Raw genomic sequence first — 19,994 nt, forward strand, 5'->3', positions numbered from 1 at the left:
TTAGACACCATGACCCCACGAAGTGTGATAGTTGATGGAATCAAGGAGTGGGGAAGTGGAGATCGTGTTTGAAACCAGTTGCTCAAAGTGTGGAGACTTGGTCGATTTTCCACCCACTACCTCATGAATTCCTTCAAATGATTGCACGACTTTCTCACATTCCATCGTGAGTTTGAACACACGTGTCATAGACCGCCAGACCAAAACCCTAAGTGATATCCCCCCAAAGTGACACAATTGACGTCTCGTGGTATGTTAGTCAATTGATGACTTTGTTGTTTGATGGGACGATGAGTCCATGTAGTTGATGAGTTGAACATGAAATGTTCTGAGACTCATGAGTTGAACATGTCATGAGACAGAGGTATAGTTCTTACGATGAAGTGAGCAAGTATTTCTCGTTCGATGGGTCGTTGAATATTGATTGTTGAACCAATATTCCTTGGTTTGAGCAAATATTTATCATCTGAGCAAGTGTTGCTCATGTGATGAATTGTTGAATATTTGATCGTCTGAACATGTGTTGCTCATCTGATGGATTATTGGCAGCGTACCAAAAATATTAATTAGAATATTGGTCGTTGAACCGAGCATAATTAATAAAATTAATGACCATGAGTTCGTCGTAAAATTATTAAGGTTGGAATCTGGAATGATGATCATTGGATTCAGAAACCCTAATTTGATCAACTGATGATCAATTCATGGTTCGTCAGAATTTAAACCATGGGAAGAAGGAGGGAGCAACTACATGGGACCGTGGATCAACCATGTAGTGTCCATATGCTCACGTGAGCAAATACAAAGAACTCCTGAAGAGTTGACGATTTGTTGGTGAAAGAATGATTAAATGCTGGTTTAATCATTTATTCGAAAATGCTCGTCTGAGCCTTAGGTGAGAAAACCTAATTAATTATGACGGAGTGAGGGACCGACCATGGGTCATGAAACCGGCCCTGGGTAGTCACGTGACCGCCTGATGATCACTTCATGAAAATCCAAAGTGTTTGGAAGAGTCTTGGACCTAATACGTGCAATTGTGCAAATTAGGTCAAAACTGTGAAACTTGATGGGACCGGCTTCTGTAAGCCAAAGAGCCAATCTTGGTCGGTCAAGATAGCGTGCTCGTGTCCCCAAGGCGTCCGCGTCTCAGTCCTGAGAATTTTGATATTTTCTGGCGTGCAATTGAGCATCCATTCGAGAAAATATGCCAAAATTAGGGTTTCGACGAAACTGAGGAAAACACCATGAGATGATGGAAAATAATTATAAAATAAGGAATGAGGAGGCGTGGGACCGTGGCCAAGGCATGGTCGGCTCGTGACCACGGTCCCGTGGTGCCTTTTCCTTAATTTTATAATATTTTTGATTTTATGAAAAATTCATGAATTTAAAATTTGATGAATTTAGGGAGTTTCCATGAATGAAGGAGTTTTCATGAGTTCAAGGAAGCAAAAATATTAAAATAATAAAAACAAGGGCGTGTGGGCCGTGGAGGCATGGCCGGCCGGCTAGGGCCCGGTCCCACGAGTTTTCATAATTTTATATTTTTTAATGTATTTTTCATGATTTGAGGAAATTTTTCCTAATTTGAGAGAAATACCATGAAATCAAGGAATCTGATAAATTCAAGAAAAAAAAATAAATACTAATAAAACAAAGGGGCATGTGGGACCGACTAGGGCATGGCCGGCCGGCCAGGGCCCGGTCCCACAAGTTTTCATAATTTATTTTATATTATTATTATTATTTGGTGATTTGTGCAAAATACCATGAAATCAAGGAGTTTTTTCATGAAATTAGAGAAATAATAATAATAAAATAATGAGGAACCGTGAGGTGTGGGGCCGGCTGGGACCAAGGCACGGTCGGTTGGCCCATGGTCACGCCCCACAGTCCTTTCCTTCATTTTATATTATTTTTATGGATTTATGACAATACCATGAAACCGAGGAGTTTACTCGAGACGAAGGAGATTTGATCAAATGAGATAATTTTCATCAAATCATGGAAAATAATGCATTAAAAATATAAAAACTGGTGTAGGACTGACCACGACACGGTCGGTTGGTCGTGTGTCCGTGTTCCCAGCACCTTGGTCAATATTTTTAATTATTTATTATTTTCTTCCCTATTTTGCATAGGTTCATCGTTTTGTTGTATTTTGAAATACTCGTTCGTGCGGTGACTGTTAGTGCATCGTCGTTGAACACACTTTCACCATTTGGATCGGGGCTTACTTAGAGGTAGCTCAGATGCCCGGTTGTTGATTATTTATTCCTAATTGTGGAATTCAGTGGAGAATAATTCACAAAACTGAGTAATAAGATGTTTATTATTAATTCATAAGATCAGCTGAGGATTCGACTGCGAATTCAGAATAATAAAGTGAGCATTACCATTCCATGGGACCGTAGATTCGACCATAGAATCGGAGTAATTAAGATTTATCTATTACCATTTATGACACCAGTTGTGGATTCGATCATGAAATAGGAGTAATGAGATAATATAGTTATTGCTATTCTATGAGATCAAGCCGTGGATTCGATCATAGAATCAGAACAATTGTTTATTGCCATTCCATGGGACCAGTCGTGGATTCGATCATGGAATAGGAGCAATTGTTATTGCCATTCCATGGGACCAGTCGTGGATTCGACCGTGGCATAGGAGAAATAATAGAATATTCTGGGAATTCAATAGTGAATGTCACGACAGAATTAATATTAATTAGGAATAATTAACTTTGTGGCTCTATACTAGCAGAGCAAGCTGTCTATGAGCATTAATTTTCCCGATATGAGCTTGTCGGTAAGTCATATCCTTTATATAGTCAGGGTAAACTCGTTGTTTGTTCTTGAAGACGTTATCGCTCTATACTAGCAGAGCAAGTTGTCTAGGAGCCGTCCATCTCGTGATACTATATAGAAATAATCACTGAAAGTGTTCAGTATTCATGAGATATGTCGTTGTCCGGCCGTGAGACTACATATCTACATGTACTCTGAGAGAAAGTACTCTCCGTTGAGAATTCATGAGAGACCCGTGCCTCGTACTCACGTTTGATTGATGGATCAGAGGCTCGTATAATCATGAGTTTACGATTTTAGCCCTTGTTGAAAATCCACCATCTACACTCTTCAGAAAAACAAACCTTATCTTATGCTTAGAATCCAAGACGCAGTTAGTGCAATACACACCATAAGTCATGATAGTGAATTTGATGATGAGGATGATGTTGTTGAAGTAGATTACCCTTTTAGCCTTGGTCGTTTACATGGTGGTGTTCTCTTACTGGGGTCTTGTAATGGTTTATTGCCTTGTGCTATGCTAAAATGGATCAGCGCGAAGATCCTCGAGACATCATTCGTATTTGGAACCCAGTAACAAGAGAAATCAAGCTATTACCTCATTCAGCACATGTAGCGTATGATGAAGAAGAAATTGTCATTTGTGCATTTGGTTATGATTGTAAAATTGACGATTACAAGATGGCAAAAGTTGTGGAGGATATTGAGGATGAGGGTACTTGGCTCGACGTTTATACGTTAGGACCAAATTTGTGGAAATCTATTCACCAACCCGTCCCTTATAAGTTTCCCTATGCTAGAGTACCTGAAGTACTTGTCCATGGAGACTTTCACTGGTTAGGAGAAACCTGTGGGGAAAACGTCTCTAAGGAGAAACGAGAGGTTCGAAGCAATACATCTACCAAAAGAATCCCTGGAGAGTAACCATTTTCTTAGAAGGGTGGGTTTGTTGGAAGGGTGCCTTTGTATACTTGTTAATGTTGTAGACGTTGGCATTGAGATATGGATGATGCAGGAATATGGAGTTCAAGAGTCTTGGAAGAAACGCTATGTCATTAGACATGAGATTTTTTTGGATGTAAAAAAAAGTTTTCTAGATTTTCTAAATGATCTTCATCATTTTATAAGGCTTGTGTTGTCTGTCAGGAACGGTGAGATTCTTTTCGCCGCATCTGGTAATCTAATCATATATAACCCAGAGCGTGGTACTCTCAGAAAATCAAATATTTCAATACCAATGCATTGGTGTGAGAATGATAATTATTTTGAAAGCTTAGTTCCAATTGGCTCTGGTAATTATTACCTAGAGGGACTTACAAAAGATGATGAGGATGGGGATGAGGAGGAGGATGACGAAGAAGAAGAGGAAGATGATATTCATCATGATAGTTAGAAAACATATTTTGGCTACACCCCTGTATTCTGCCTCGGTACTGGACTTCGACACTGTCTTTTGCTTTCTAGCACTCCACGATATTAAATTTCCACCATAATAGATACAATATCCGCTAGTGGAACGACGGTCATCCAAACTTCCAGCCCAGTCTGCATCGGAGTAGGCTTGCAGTGAAAAATCCTTGGAAGGTCGCAAATGGAGACCAAAGTCGATGGTGCTTTTGAGGTAGCACAGTATTCTCTTCACAAGTTTCCAATGCTCATCATACGGGTCGTGCATATACTAACAGACCTTATTCACTGCCACGGAAATATCAGGCCTTGTTAGATGCAGATACTGAAGTGCACCCACCAAACTTCGATACAGAGTTGCATCGTCAAATTTTTTTGTACCCTGTTTCTGGATCTTTGCATGAGGAGATAATGGTGTATTGACTGGTTTTGAACCGTCCAATTTTGTCCGTCGGAGAAGATCAGCAATATACTTACGCTGAGAGAGAATTAATTCCTTGTCATTCCTGAGTACTTCAACTCCTAAGAAGAAAGACAAATCTCTCAAGTCTTTTAGGGCAAAGGCATCTCCAAGATCAGTGATAAGATGTGTTATCTCAGCTGGCCGTGAGCCGGTGACTATGATGTCATCAACGTACACCAGGACATACAAAACTGAGTCAGAAGATTTTTTGATAAAAAGAGAACTATCCGCAATAGAACCTTTAAATCCCATCTGAATTAAATGACTACTCAGCTTTGAGTACCACGCCCTAGGCGCCTGCTTCAGGCCATATAGGGACTTGTGCAATTTGCACACATGGTTCGGAAAATCCTTATCTACGTATCCCTGTGGTTGCTGCATGTATACATCTTCCTGGAGATCTCCATTTAAGAAGGCATTTTCCACATCGAGCTGCTTAATAGCCCACTGATTCATCACAGCAATAGATAAAACCAAACGTATGGTGCAACGCTTTATAACAGGTGAGAATATCTCGCTAAAATCAATGCCTTCCTGCTGATTATAGCCCTTAGCAACCAAGCGGGATTTACAGCGTTCTACAGTTCCGTCTGGATTTTGCTTCACACGATAGACCCATTTCGATCCAACTACATTCATGCCTTTCTCATGTTTTACCAAAGAGTACGTACCATTACGGATGAGAGCATTAATTTGTACATCCATTGCATGTCTCCATTTTGTAATTTTGTTTTCCATTGTAAAGCAGGTTGGTTCCATGAAATCTGCTTCAGGTAGAGGATTTTTGGTAGCTGTCAAACATAACTTTTGAATTGGTTTCGATATACCAGCTTTAGAACGCGTCCTCATGGAGTGTGTCACAGGCGCACTCTGTGAAGCTTCAGTAGCAGATGGAACGGATTGTAGATCACCAGAAGTAGATGTCTTATGTTGGTTATCCGACGAAACTTCACCAGATTGTGATACTGCAACATCTGAGTGTGAAATGACAGGAGTTACAGTGGTGTTATGCACAGGTAAGATAGCTGACGAAGAAGTTGCTGGTGATGGACTGTGTACTGGTGAAGTTGTTGGAGAAGCACTTGACGGAGAAATAACATCAGTCATCCTGTTTGATAACGGACATCGACCAAATGGAGGTGATAAAAATATACTGGTACTATATGGAATGTTACCTGTACATTGCACTGGATGGTTCTGCTGAGGAGACTGAAAAGGAAACGAGCTTTCTTCGAACCGTACATGGCGAGATATGTAAACCCGGTTTGCCTCCCTATGTAAACACACATACCCTTTGTGTGCATTACTGTAGCCGATGAAAACACATGGAAGGGACCTAGGTTATAATTTGGTGAAGTTGTACTGACGAAGACAGGGAAACGTTAAACATCCAAAAACTCTTAAGAACTTATAATCTGGCTTTTTGTGGAAAAGTAACTCTAATGGTGTTTCTGATATGGAAGAAGATTTTGGTAACCTGTTTATTAAATAACAGGCAGTTGTAAAAGCATCAGACCAGAAGTGTTTCGGCATATGAGCATGATATAGTAAAGCTAACCCAGATTCAGTTACATGCCTTATTCGGCATTCAGCCAATCCATTCTGTGGAGATGTATGCGGGCAGGAAAATCTATGTTGGATGCCATTATCATTTAGATAGGAAGTAAATTTATTGTATTCTAAGGCATTGTCAGATTGAAACACCTTTATTTTATGTCCTGTTAGATTCTCAACCTGTTTATGAAAGTGTACTAGTGTTTGAAAGGCATCAGACCGTTGGATTAATGGAAATACCCAAGTATAGTGAGAAAAGACATCCATTAATAAAAGATAATACCGAAAACCAGACCTAGATACTTGAGGTGAAACCCAAATATCCGACACGACCAAACTCAAAGGTTTGTCATACACAGTACTTCTTAATGAAAAAGACAATTTCTTGCTCTTACTAAGGTGGCAAGACTGACAGTAGTCAAATTATTTATTGGAAATGGGAAGAGAATTTCTAAGACAAATATGAGAATCGGTACGCAACATTAGATGCCAAAAACGCTGATGCCATAATGGAAGTGAGGATGATATGTTTGCATGTGGTTTGATGGGTTTGTCCAGCATGTCCACTCCTTCAAACACATAAAGCCCGTTCCTATTCAGCCCTCGCAGCAGAGTTATCCCCGTGTGCCTATCCTTTACAAGAAAATGAGATGTGTGAAACTCAAAATACACATCATTATCTTTACAAAACTGATAGACTGACAATAAATTAGTCTGTATCTTCGGTACATGATATATGTTGTTCAAATAAAAAGATCTAGACTTGTATGTGAAAGAGGCGTTACCAACATGAGCAATGTCAAGAGCATTACCATTACCAACATGTACCATTTCAGTACCATCATATTCATGAGGGATTGCTAGATTCCCCATATCAGCAGTGAGATGATGAGTAGCCCAGTAGGTAACCCACTGGTTACCATTTGGTCCATCTGGAACAGCAATATACGCAGCAGGTTGACGAGGTTGATTGTTGCTAGGTTTATAACGAAACCAACAACGATCTGCCTGATGATTATCCTTTTTGCAGATTTGACAAGGTTCATCAAACTTTGGAGACTTTCGCTGAGATGGTTGAGGTCGACGATTTGCAGGATTGTTGGTGTTGTGTCGTGACAGTCCACGATTGGCATTGTTGTAATGCTTTGGTGCAGATTTGCTGGATGAGCCACGGTTAGCAACATCCACGTTTGCTATTGGTTGTTGGATAGCAGAGAGATGCCGCTCTAGCCTCATATCAAACGTCAGTAGATGTGCATAAAAAGTTTGCATATCCAATTCTCCAGCAGTGCTCAATGCAGTGACTATTGGATCATATGTTTGATTTAATCCATTACATATGGATTGTTTCATCTCATCAGCAGTAACCACATAACCAGTTTGTGCTAGCTGTGCAAACAACGATTTAGCATCATTAAAAAACGCTTTTACGGGTTTTATTACCTTTGTGCAGAGAGTGAAGCTGTTTCTTCAAGTGCCTTTGATGAAACTTTGTCTTTAAAGCATATTCAGCTTCGAGCATGTCCCAAACTTCCTTTGTTGTGTCTAGTCCTCGAACAACCCCTAAAACTTCAGGAGTTAGGGTTGAGTTTAGCCAACCAACCAGCAGGGAATCTTGTTCTTCATAAGCTGTAAAATCAGGGTTTACAGCTTCAGAATTGGGTAAAGTTCTAGGTGGTATTGTTTTGGTGCCATCAATGAAGCCAGTTAATCCATGGCCCTTCAGAATGGGTTTCAACTGTGTCTTCCACAGTGAGTAATTGGTTTCTGTTAATTTGAGTGTTACCAGATGATGAATCTGGACATTTCTTAGTTGATTGGTTGTTGTCATCTCTCTGTTTTTGGTGTTTGATTTTGTGGTGATGGTTTTTTTTTAGGTATTGGAAACGTAGCTTGGATCAAGGATGATACCAAGTTAGAAAAGATATTTTGGTGAATACTTCCACAGTTTTGCAGAGATATTATTTATACTTGAAAAGTATTCAAGATGGTTACAGATTTGTTATACAGTTTTAACAAATTCAAAAGACTTATCAAAAACGTAATCATAGCCTAGAGACTCTGCCTAATAATTCGGTCAGATGACCGACTCTTTTGAGAACCAATGTCGTTGATTATCTTAATAATGATGGTAAATTTTCAGAGGGACTTGCGAAGGAGGAAGATGATGATGATGGTAAATTATCTTCTCTTATTTTGTTAACTTATAGTCTCATTTGTCTTGCATACGACCCATATCATCACTGTCACGTAACATATCCAGTTAAAACAAAAGAAATTTTTGGAACTAATTTCCGTGAAGTAGGATGACACAAGTTGGAAACAAATTATAAATACGGAGTATATAATTTGCAGGTGAACTAGTGCATTACCATTCTTACAAAGCTTTTGCTAATTTGACTATTGTTTATTTGCAGGTGAGGCCCTACCCTAGGCGTGCAAACAAGATAATTTCTGAGTTGATTTGAAATTTATAATAGGAAAGTTTAGGTTTGTTTGAAGTTTGGTTTTAGATCATAGCTAGTTTTTCTTTTCTTTTTTTGATCGGCTAGATTATATCTAGTTAGCTGTTACTATCTTTTAATATTTTTTTTGTGAAGCATGTGTGTTACTATTGAGTGGAGGTTTGTTCGTTTTTTGAGTTTTTGTTCTGCCATCAATCAAACATATATTCTTCATGTCTGTGTTCCGATTTTAATGCATCGCTACAGTTTTACATAAAAACTACATCAACATCTTCTTCTTCGAATTCGATATCTAACGACGCAAGTAACTTTTCAGAATCCAACTGAATTGTGCATAAGGTAAATGGACTCTGTCATATCTACGAATGTCATCGTAGTCGGAATAGAGAATACCTTTTCCCCGAGATGCCTGTAACACCAATATGTGACATCATTTGAACTGCTGCTAAACAGATGAGCTGCTGCTAAACAGAAGTAGTATACTAGTCGCAAGAATTAAAAACAAATTGCACCTAAGCAGATTATCAAACCTGGGAAATATGAAGCCGTCCAAGTGCTTTGTCGAATCAATGAGTGAAAAGATTGTCGGGTTTTGTTTCAATTGCTGTTTACGAACAAACAGATCAAAATGTTACATAAAAAGAAAATGTAGAAGGAAAACAAAATGCATGAAGAAATTTTTTGCACAAGTATAAAAGAAAGATGCGCCTAAAACTTACACCAGAAAGCCATTTTGATCAAACTTGCCGTTCAAAATGAATACAATCAACAGATGCTCTGAAATATTTAAAACAAGGCTTTTTTGAAGGCCAAAAGTGACATCTCGGGTACTCCAATTTCCAACACCTCTGAAATCATCTTTTGTTGGAATACAATATTCATTTATTCCCTGTTTTGGAAACTGAAACATCTCCATGCGTTAAAGAAGATTGTATCATAAGATAACCGAATATAGATCCTCTAAATCATGCTACGGTTTAATATGGCAATACGCCAATACCTATAGAGATGAGTTTTGGAAACATGAACATCATGAGTAGATATGGATGGACATGAGAACATAGGAATTCACATTACTAGTGGGGTTGTAGAGCAAAGATGAGTGGCACACCGATTTCTTGACTGTGAAAAGTAAAGCTCGGTATGCCATGACAACTCACACGAAATTTGACCCACACTAGTTACATTTTGTTTCAGACAAATTGTCCTGTCCTAGAATGATTGCTACGGTTTGTCATCTTAATTACTTCCCTTTTTAAATCTTTTTTTGTCAAGCGAACACTTGAGAATTTGGGGATTATACTGGCAGTGAGATTTCGAGTCTTAAAATATTGGGTCTATATTTTTTCAGTTCGGCCTTTTGATACGAGACTACAAGTTCAAGTGTGGGGAAAGAGGTAACACGAGTACAAACATCCATCACATGCATGTGGTTTCAATTTACTTCAAAGATTGCACAATATCTTTCTACAAAATATCAATAGACACACCATTCAGTTTTAACTGCTAGTCCTCGAACCAGTAAGAACAATATACGCCATTTCGGAAGAAGCTAATTGTTAGATTAAATAATAAAGTTGTAACAATTTCTCAGTACTCAGTAGTATGTGGATATCCAAGTCTTTGAGCAGATCTCTTGTTGCTACATGAAAACCAGAGATGTGCCCCATATATTACAAGACTGCTAGGTTTTGCGCATCAGATATGTTCATTGAATACAGCAGCAGCAGCTGCAGCACTTACCTGAATAATGTGTAAGTAAATAAATACTGAACTTCGATCAGATGCATAATAAAAAATCAAACAAAATCGCTTACCATCTTCACTAGGTTTACGCTTGTCGCGGTAGTACCCAGTAAGATGCACACTATGAGGACCATCAACAGAAAAAATAACTTCCATATCCTCATCGAAGTCCAAATCCAGCTCACAGGACTCATTTGTTCCCGCCGTCAACGAGCATAAGATAACTGAAGGCCCGAACTCTACACGACACAGAACGTTACACCTGTTTAAACTTTCATTGCGAGCCTTTACCATATTTGCCTGCAACATCAAATTGTTTTCATTGCGAGCCTTTTCTATAGCTGCTTCCAACATCATCCGTTCGTGTTCACTGGGACACTTCCCCAAAGTTGCCTGCAACATCAAATCGTGAGCTTTTATGACTACCAAATACACAACCAAAGAAGACCTGACCAACACTGGCATTTTTTGTGATCCCCAACAATGACATACACAGCAACAAAACATATGTTCAAGCGAATCGAACATTTGTAAATTAATCCTAGTTACATGTGAATTTGTTAAAGTGTTGATCTTGATACCAGGGTTATACGAAGCCTTCCTTTAGGTTCATCTTCAAAAAGCATGAAACTTCTCTCTGGGAGGACTTCTTCTCCTGAGAAGAGAAAACATAACAAACAAACTTATACAATACAATTTCATTGAGGACTACTACTTGAATTGAAACCAGAATTCAATGAAACTAACCCCAAAATGTCGACATTTCTGTGGCGGAATTTCAAGTGCTATTGAAAGGATGTTGATGATTAAAGACCTAATGGATGAAACTGCTTAAAAACTTACTAGTTACCACTATCTATTTAAAACATACCATGGGCATTTTTTTTTAATCATGTATTATTGACCCCTAGCTAGCAAAAGCAGATAACCTTAAAATTAAAGCAAATTAAAGTAACCATTCTCAATCAGCTTTTGAAACCTAGCTTAATTAGGGGCCATGGTTTCTAATTGGGGGCCATGTAATTTTGTTTGCCCCCAAATTTTTCACGATGTAAAAATTGGAAGATAAATATACTATTTTACCCTTAATTAATATTTTTTTCAAGTAACGATCCTCATTAACGACCCTTCACCGACATTAACGACAGTTTAGGGTCGTCATATACATCATGATCAAAACAATAACGACTCTAAGCTGTCATACACTAACGACTCTTTTTAGAGATTAACGACAGTCTATAACGACATTTCTAAAACATTAACGACTGTTTAAGTCGTCAAATGTGTAACCAAAACAGTAACGACCCTTCCAAAGGGTCGTCAGGGAATTGATCATTTTTATGACGACCCAAAACTGTCGTACATTTCCGTCATTAATGAATTTTCGACAGTTTAGAGTCGTCACTTAAACAGTCTAAACATTAACGACTGTTAAGTGTCGTCAATGAAATTTTTCCTTGACGATTTTTCATACTATCTGGACAAAAAAAAAGTTAGACTAAAAATTGCAGACAAAAAATCTGGAAAAAAAATTAAACTCTAATTAAATTAGATTATCACTAATTAACTAAATTTTAACTCTAATCATTTAGGGGCATTTTAGCCATTTAAAAAATATTTTTATAAGGGATGACCCAAATTAGGTTCTGATGACATTTTTTGTCCTCTAATATATGGCCTCCAATTAATTCTGATGGCCCCCAATTAAGCTAGGTTTTGAAAATGTGGAGAGAGAGAAACAAATGAAAATTATATTTATTGGATTAGATTCCAACTACTCATTTGAAAAATATAAATACTTTGGATGAAGGTCCAATTGAAAACCGAGCACTAGTGGTGTAAGACGTCAAGGAGCTAGACGAATTGTGTAGCGTCACATTCTCACCTACACTAGAATACAATGCGAGAGAAAAAGAGAATACTGTATGCAACTAAGAGAAATGCTCTATACAAATAATATGAGAACAGAGCAGTTCACAACATCACAAATGCTCTAGGCCAACTTGTCTGAAGCAAAATGAAAGTTTATTGCCATGATTACAAATGTCCAAAGATGGCACCCGGTTTTAGCTTTTAAGCCACACCCATTCACAATACCAGTGGTTACAAAGTTGTATAAGAATAGACGCATCCCTTTTTTTGATTGTGAAAAATACAGCCGGGGTGCCATGTTTGGACATTGGTCCTCATGGCAAAATTTAACCCCTGCACTACTTTCATTTTGCTTCGGACAAGTCAATTACTTCAAGATTTGGTGATTTGGAGTATTAAAATTTGTTTGTTTCGGTCCGGCATTTTGATATAATACAGAAGCAAATACGGAAGAGGTAATACGAGTGCAACATTCATCACAATTTTTGATCTCAAGTTTGCTCAACATCTTTCAACATGTAATACAGAAGTTAATACAAGTGCAACTGTGGAGTATTTTTTTTTTTACATATAGCAACCAAGGATCCATAGTTACACCACACCGTTTTTACTGCTAGTCCCCCATAATACTATGTTGCCCTAACCTGTAAGAACAATATACAGCATTTCAAATGCAGCTGATTCACATCAGCACAATGTTCAAACTGGCTAGAATAAATAAAATTTTTTTTCTAAATGAATACGACATTTACCTGAACTTGAGATTAAATTGCCTTTGACCATTTTTAGTCCTCTTCAGTTTCATATTCATATTCATCCTCATCTGCTGTATTTTTTCGTTTAGAATTAATTAGTCCATACTATTAAAAAAGATGATCCAAGTAACTGAACTTCTATCAGATGCATAAATATGAATCCAGCAGAGTCCCTTACCATTCTTGCTAGATTTACGTTTCTCGCGGTAATACCCAGTAAGATGCACACTAAGAGGACCGTCAACAGAAAAATAAACTTCGGTGTCCTCATCAAAGTCCAAATCCAATACACAGGACTCATTGTTTTCCGCTCTCAACGAGCACAAGTTAACAGAATCACGCCCGCCTACACTACACAGAACGATGCACCTATTTTCATTGCGGCCCTTCCCCAAAGTTGCCTGCAACGTCAAAGCGTGCTTTGTCAAGATTACCAAATACACAACCAAAGAAGACCAACAATGGCATCTTCAAGAGAAATGAACATTTGTAAATTGACGGATTATGCAACATATTAGTCTTAATTAAACATTCGTAAATTTGTCAAAGTGTTGATCTTGATACCCGAGATATATGAAGCTTTCCTTTAGATTCATCTGGTTGAAGAATGACATTTTCGAACGGAAAATTTCTACTCCTGAGAAAAGAGAACAGAACAAACAAACTTAGATAATACAATATCATTAATGAGGACTACAAACCAGAATTCAGTAAAAAACTAACCCCAAAATGTCATTTCAGTGGCGGAATTTCAACTGCTATTTTAACCTTGAATGAATGTTGATGATTACCGATCTAATAGATGAAACTGCTTAAAAGCTTACCCTTCAACAAACAAGTCAAGCTCGGCGTCTACAAGGGAAATTTCTTTGATTTTTTTTTAATCATGCATAGGACCCCCTAACAAAAGTGTATTCGGTTAGATTCCTAAAATCCTGTGAACGAGGTCTATATGAGAAAACTTTAATAGTGGAGTAAAAAGGAGAAATATGCAACCAAGAGATATACTCTGATTTAACTTTAAGGTACATATGGGATTTTTGTTTTATTTTTATTAGTTAAAAAAATTAAAGTATTGCAATGCTAAAGTGCTTTTTCTCTTTTAATGGAAGTGCGATTTTAAAGATGGATATCTAGGATCCGGAGATAACAAGACCTCTATCTTATTCCTCTTTCTATTTCTCAGGTAGAGGTATCGGTTGCAGAAATAAGAAATGGCATTTTGGGGTTAGTTTCATTTCTTTTTATTAGAACTATACCATTTGCTGCCGCTAAGATTTTGGGTTCATGGAATTATTGTTGTTTATGATTTTCGGATGTTTGGAATTTCTCAGGAGTAAAACTAGAACCAGGAAAACCTTACACCCATGGCTACAATAGCTCGCTCGGAAGGCTTCGTATTTCTCAGGTTGGTTACATTTGATGTTTTATGAACTTACTTACTGTTTGATCTTTTCTCTTAGGTTTCAGTTATTTAAAATTATGTGGTTACATTTGATGTTTTAGAATCTAAATATTGTCAAGAGGACTGTTGCTTAAAACACTCTACATTTTATTAACAATTTATCTTGATCCCGTATTGTGGTATATCCTTATATTGACTGTATCCTGTGCTTAAATTAATGTTGCAGGCGACCTTTGGTGATTTCAATTCATCAAAGGGGCATGTTTTTGTTCAATGTAAAGTAGGGAACAGGAGTCCTGTTTCTTTATGCTTATTGCACGCTAATAATGTATCATGTACGTTGGATATTGAATTCGAGGAGAAGGAAGATGATGTTGTTTTTGAAGTTATTGGCAGTAGAAGTGTGCATCTAACTGGTTTCTACCTTGGCCATAATGGTCAGTCTTGCGACTTTCTCTCTTCTTCTTCTTTTTTTCCCCGCAATTGAGCAATTGAATTTTTAATTTATATACGTAGATTTTAGTTAGTGTTCTCAATAAGCTTGATCTATCTCTTAAGTTGGTAACAGTGCTATATATAAAAGCCAAAGCTTGATTTTCCTAATTTAAGTTGAATAATTGACTTGTTCTTATATCAAAAAAAAATCTCATCTTTCTTCTTCTAGTTGTAACAAGGAAGGTGGGAAATTATGGTTCTGGTTCTACATCTCAAGTAGCCGAGGTGAAAAAGTAAGTCCTTAATGTTGGATTGGATTGTGAACCCAGTTTTACCATTTTTATATTGTTTTCTTTTATCAGTAAAATGTTCTAGGCCCATGTATTCATCGTCTGCTCATCTTCTGACTTATCTGAATTCACTTATGCTGCTAGCAATTGCTGCTTATGCTTGACTAAGAGCAACCACAGTCACGATCAAATTTGGGTACTAAACCCAAATGTGGTCCTAAAGAGTGTCGCAGTGGTGAGGAGTAAACCCAAATTTGGTCGCCAAATTTAGGGTTTGAGACCAAATGTGGTCGTCTGTCCAGACTAAAGAAGATATAGTGGGACGGAAGTATTAGGAGCGTATGAAACCAGGCGTAAGTTTAATCACCGTATGCAATCAGGCGAGCATATAAACACCGTATGAGTCAGGCGCATGTATAAACTTCGCTCCTTCAAACGCATCTAATACATCCGCCCAATATCAGGCGTAGTTTTATTGTGCGTCTAGATGAAACGTAACTTTAAGTTACGTATGATATGGGCGTTGATTATACGTGCGTCTGGATGAAACGCAACTTTAAGTTACGTATGAGATGGGCAGAAGAATAGTGTGCGCCTGATACCAGTTTTAATTTTCGTTGATTATATGCACCCAGTTAACTTCCTCTTTCACCATGGTTGTGGTTGCTCTAAGCAGTTACGCCCCCCATCCATATCAACATCATAAACTACCCGCTTTGAGGAGGAAGCAAGAAACGAATGTGCAGTGCTCAAATCATTTACTTCTCACGGACATTTTTGATTTTTTTCTTTGGCTACCCAGACGCACCTTCTATGTCCGCCCGAATCATACGCACTTTCTATCTCCGTATGTATCAGACGCACATAACATCTCCGTCCCAGTAGACGCACTTTCCATCGCCTTCCCATGTTAGGCGTGAACTATACCTGCGCCTCAATCAGGCGCACGTAATACCTCCGTTTCGTTCAGACGCATATTATAAAGACGCTCGGTCAAGAAACGTGAGTATAAGTTCCGTCTCGCACCAAGCGTTCGTATAAGTTACGCTTCACCAAATTTTGGTCGTCCCCCATTGCGCTTGAACACCCAGAATACCAAATTTTTTTGGCTTTTAGTCTGGCTTTTGGTATTTGGTCCGTCTCATGACTGTGGTTGCTCTAAGAACATCTAGTATATTTTTTGCTTCTATGATACTCCCACCGTCCCATTATTATTTGAACTATTTATTTTTAGATATTGTCCCATAATAAATGACCTATATCACTAGACGAGGAGATATTTATAAAATTATCATTTTAATTGATTATTGTTATTATAAGAAATATGCATAATTTGATAGGCATGTTTATAATTCATTACGTAGGTGTTTTAAAATTCTTTTCAGTGGTATGGAGTTTGCGAACATCCATGATGTAGTTTAAGAGATAAAAATCATTTCAAAATTTCATTAATTATTATCCATAAGGGTATAATTATAAAAAATACTTAAAAATACCTTTTTCCTTTCCTTGTCTTAAGAATTGTGCAAAATTAAACTAAGTCATCTAATAATGTGACGGAGGAAATATCTCTCATCCATACCTAAATGAATTGAAAGCTCAAACTAATCTGTTGTTCGCAAAGATTTCAATTGAGCATGTTACTACTATATTTCACTAGTTAGTCTCCGTCATGAATATTTTGTGAATTTTTTCATACACTGTTGTGTTGCTGTTGAAAATAATACTGATTGCTGACACTATGTATTGCAGCGAGGTTAATGTTTTTGAGATGGGTAGAGAATCCGGATACAAGGATACGGTAGTAAATGGACGTCGCGTAAGAACCATGGCCAGTGGTTTAGTAATTGAAGACATAGAAACGAGCAAGAACTGCCAAATAGCTTATCATGGATGTGAGGTACATCTCCCTCTCTCTCTCACTGTGTGTATGTGTTTTTGGAATATGATATTGATAATGCTCAAAATGGAATTTGTGAACTCATTCAAGTAACTCAAACCTTGTTTCAGGTGTGTATTCGTTATTTTGCTCAAATAAAGAGCACTGGCTATGTCTTTGAATCAAATTATGCCACGCCATGGAAAAACTGTTTTCGATTAGGTAATAAATCATCTGCTACGCACATTTCATACATTATTGTTTGCACATCTATAGACGATTCTTGTTTATTTTACGGTTTATTTTATGTCTTGCAGGCAAAGGAGGTCTTATTAAAGGGTTGGAAGAAGGGATTAATGGTAAAAAGTTTCATGCAATTGAGCTATTTAGCTAATAGAAAACAAAGAGTCTTTCCTGTTTTGTTTCCGGGCTGTAAACTTATTTTTCGTAACACGGGTGGTTCTAACTTCTAAGGTATGCATGTCGGAGACAGAAGAAGACTCACAGTTCCACCATCCATGGGGTATGCATTATTAACACAACCGTGATGGAAGATGATAATATATCAAAATATAGTCTCATGTTTCTATCTCTGCCTCTACTTAGTTTTCTGTGTATTGTGTTCCTTGAATAATATATTCTCCTATTTCAGTTACTGTGGATCTAAAGCACGGAGTGATGTACGAGCAGATGCATGGATTGTATGCGAGGTTGATCTGGAGGGTGTCAAAGATTAGAAGATATGTGCTCCATTATATTTATACTATATATATATATATATATATATATATATATATATATATATATATATATATATATGATGTTTAATTTGAAGTTACCAGTAATGGGCTCGATAAGATGTCAATACCGGTACCACTAAATGGACACTACATAATTGGGTTTTGTCGACGATAATAAATTAGAATTTTCATAAGTTTTCTTTCTTTTTTGGGGGATATTAAGTGATGATCTCATCCTATGAAAGCTGACAGGGGGTGTTCTAATAATACTCAAATTACTATTCTGCCCTTGTATGATTATAATTACACTAATACCCTTTAACCAAATTATAACCACCCTTCCACTAACCACTCCTAATTAACCACCTTTAATTAATCACCCCTACTAATTAACCATTGCACTAGTTAATCACTCCACTAATTAATTATCGTTATTAAAGAAAGAAAAGAAAAAAAAAACTCTTTCAAAGTTAAAACACAGATTCATTATCTTCTTCTCCAAATGAAAACCAACGGATTCCCCCACCAAAATCAATTTCATCTACAATATGAGATCTCGTTATAAGCAATGTGCCATAGGTGGAAGACCTGATCCGAGAATTGGATTGTCAACAACTCAACCTAGGGTTTTAGGTAAAAGAGGAGTTGAAGAGGAAAGTGGATTGATTGATGTTAGAGAGCGAGAAAGTGACCTGAATCTTTGAAAATCTACATCGAAAGGTATTTCCCACACAACCAGTGACGGACCTATGAGAGGGATGAATGGGGCTTTAGCCCCGGTCGCTCTCGCGGTCCACGAGCCTTTTTCCATTTTTAGTCAAATTTTTGGTTAGCCAGGGTGTAAAATGAAAAACCGGTCCTCCTGGATCCGTCCCTGCATATGTCGATGACTTTTTTTTTTGTATTTGATTGCTAGAATGAGATGAATTCGAGAAATCAGCATGTTTTTGGTAGTTACAGAGCAGTGTTCGAATGATAAAGTTCAGCCGAACTTCATTTTTTTTCTTGATATTAAGAACAGTTCGGCTGAATAATTGCTTACCCTTAAAATTTCGCATCAGCCGAACTTATGTACTTGTGAATATGAAAGTTATATTGTCTAGGTTAGGCTGATGACTATTATTTTCATTATCAGCCGCAGTTATGTTTTTTAAGTTGAAAGTTATCATTACAAAGTTCGGCTCATTTTTTCGAGTTAGCCGAACTTCTGTCTGTGTATGGGTAGTAACTTGATATTTCTGTCGGAATGCATTTGTATAAGCCAAACTTGTTATATGTGAATTATAATTTTATTTAGTTGAATCATATATTTTTGGAGAATTAATTAACGTGTGTGATTTTTTTTAGCACCCATCCGGGTAAATTAAAAAAGAAGCTTAAAAGGAGTATAATTAAAGTAACTCCTTCTAATTCTAGAACTCCCAAACCTCAAGGTGGTGGCACCAAGAAGCATGCATGGAAAAAAGGAACTGACACGAGTGGATGTTTGCCTGTAGAACAAGAGGATGATAATGACGAAAATAAGGGTGTATGAGGAGGTGATGATGAAGATGGTGGTAGAGGGGAAGGATGGGATGATGAAGATGGTGGTGATCTCGAACCTCTAACTTGATTTTTCTTCTCAAAATTGGTTCATGTCGTTTTAGGGATTTGGATGTCTTTTTTATGATGTGAAAGATAATATGAATGATAGAATGTGGTGTAAAGAGATGATAAAGATTGAAAGATATCTTCTTAGGGATTTTCTTATATAGATATCTCGAAGTTAGGCTTTAGAATCCTTCAGAAACCGTATTTCCTTGAGATAGAAGTCGATTTTGCGTCCAAACATGTCCCAGAACAGTGTCAGCTTTGGCTAATACCCTGCCAACCTTTCCTGGCCAAACCTAACAAGTGAAATTTACCCCAGGTGGTTGTCAGGTTCGGATGGCTCAATTAGATTACTTTCAAGTCGAACTTATCTCTGTAAACACTTCGAAAATCTTTTATTTGTAGGCTTCAGGTTCGGCTAGCTTGTGATGATGATTTATCATCCGAGCTTATCTCTGTACACTCAAGTTTTTAGATGTTTTTTTTTTTTGCTATAACTTCTTCATCCGATGTCGGAATGGCATCATTCTTTTTGCGTTGGTTTGGTCTTTTCATTATCTTGAAGATGACGATAATATCT

At 37.4% G+C, this 19,994-nt stretch overlaps 2 protein-coding genes and 1 long non-coding RNA gene across 5 annotated transcripts; 1 reads left to right on the forward strand and 2 right to left on the reverse strand.

Moving 5' to 3' along the window:
* Positions 1 to 10,146: 10,146 nt before the first annotated feature.
* On the reverse strand, positions 10,147 to 11,334 carry LOC113273733 (peptidyl-prolyl cis-trans isomerase FKBP43-like). 2 transcript variants are annotated; one of them, XM_026523362.1, is made up of 4 exons: positions 11,196 to 11,334; positions 11,030 to 11,103; positions 10,520 to 10,841; positions 10,147 to 10,445 (listed from the first exon to the last, which is right to left on the reverse strand). In XM_026523362.1, exons 1-4 carry the CDS (start codon positions 11,209 to 11,211, stop codon positions 10,411 to 10,413), a joined length of 447 nt encoding a protein of 148 aa, XP_026379147.1. In that variant the 5' UTR covers positions 11,212 to 11,334; the 3' UTR covers positions 10,147 to 10,410. The 2 variants fall into 2 exon arrangements, with proteins under 2 accessions (XP_026379147.1, XP_026379146.1); XM_026523361.1 differs by having other exon boundaries at positions 10,147 to 10,841.
* Positions 11,335 to 12,781: 1,447 nt separating this feature from the next.
* On the reverse strand, positions 12,782 to 13,979 carry LOC113273734. Of its 2 annotated transcripts, none has more exons than XR_003322579.1 (5): positions 13,799 to 13,979; positions 13,640 to 13,712; positions 13,254 to 13,476; positions 13,073 to 13,146; positions 12,782 to 12,964 (listed from the first exon to the last, which is right to left on the reverse strand). It is a non-coding gene; the product is annotated as an uncharacterized LOC113273734 (long non-coding RNA). The 2 variants fall into 2 exon arrangements; XR_003322580.1 differs by having other exon boundaries at positions 12,784 to 12,964; positions 13,073 to 13,143.
* A 204-nt stretch (positions 13,980 to 14,183) lies between these two features.
* LOC113275142 (peptidyl-prolyl cis-trans isomerase FKBP43-like) lies at positions 14,184 to 18,106 on the forward strand. Its single transcript, XM_026524586.1, has 9 exons — positions 14,184 to 14,302; positions 14,410 to 14,483; positions 14,707 to 14,917; positions 15,145 to 15,208; positions 16,958 to 17,105; positions 17,216 to 17,306; positions 17,402 to 17,443; positions 17,559 to 17,607; positions 17,737 to 18,106. The coding sequence occupies exons 1-9, from the start codon at positions 14,290 to 14,292 to the stop codon at positions 17,819 to 17,821; spliced, it is 777 nt and encodes a 258-aa protein (XP_026380371.1). The 5' UTR covers positions 14,184 to 14,289; the 3' UTR covers positions 17,822 to 18,106.
* Positions 18,107 to 19,994: the final 1,888 nt, after the last annotated feature.

Source organism: Papaver somniferum, chromosome 4 (assembly GCF_003573695.1).
Source record: "Papaver somniferum cultivar HN1 chromosome 4, ASM357369v1, whole genome shotgun sequence".
Lineage (NCBI taxonomy): Eukaryota > Viridiplantae > Streptophyta > Magnoliopsida > Ranunculales > Papaveraceae > Papaver > Papaver somniferum.

Excerpts from the sequence above, each read along its gene's own strand:
- LOC113273733 (XM_026523361.1), bottom strand. Across the intron at positions 10,842-11,029 it reads GAAGGCTTCGTATAACCCTG|GCAACTTTGGGGAAGTGTCC; the intron begins GTATCAAGATCA and ends TTGATGTTGCAG.
- LOC113275142 (XM_026524586.1), top strand. Across the intron at positions 14,484-14,706 it reads GAAGGCTTCGTATTTCTCAG|GCGACCTTTGGTGATTTCAA; the intron begins GTTGGTTACATT and ends TTAATGTTGCAG. Across the intron at positions 15,209-16,957 it reads CAAGTAGCCGAGGTGAAAAA|CGAGGTTAATGTTTTTGAGA; the intron begins GTAAGTCCTTAA and ends TATGTATTGCAG.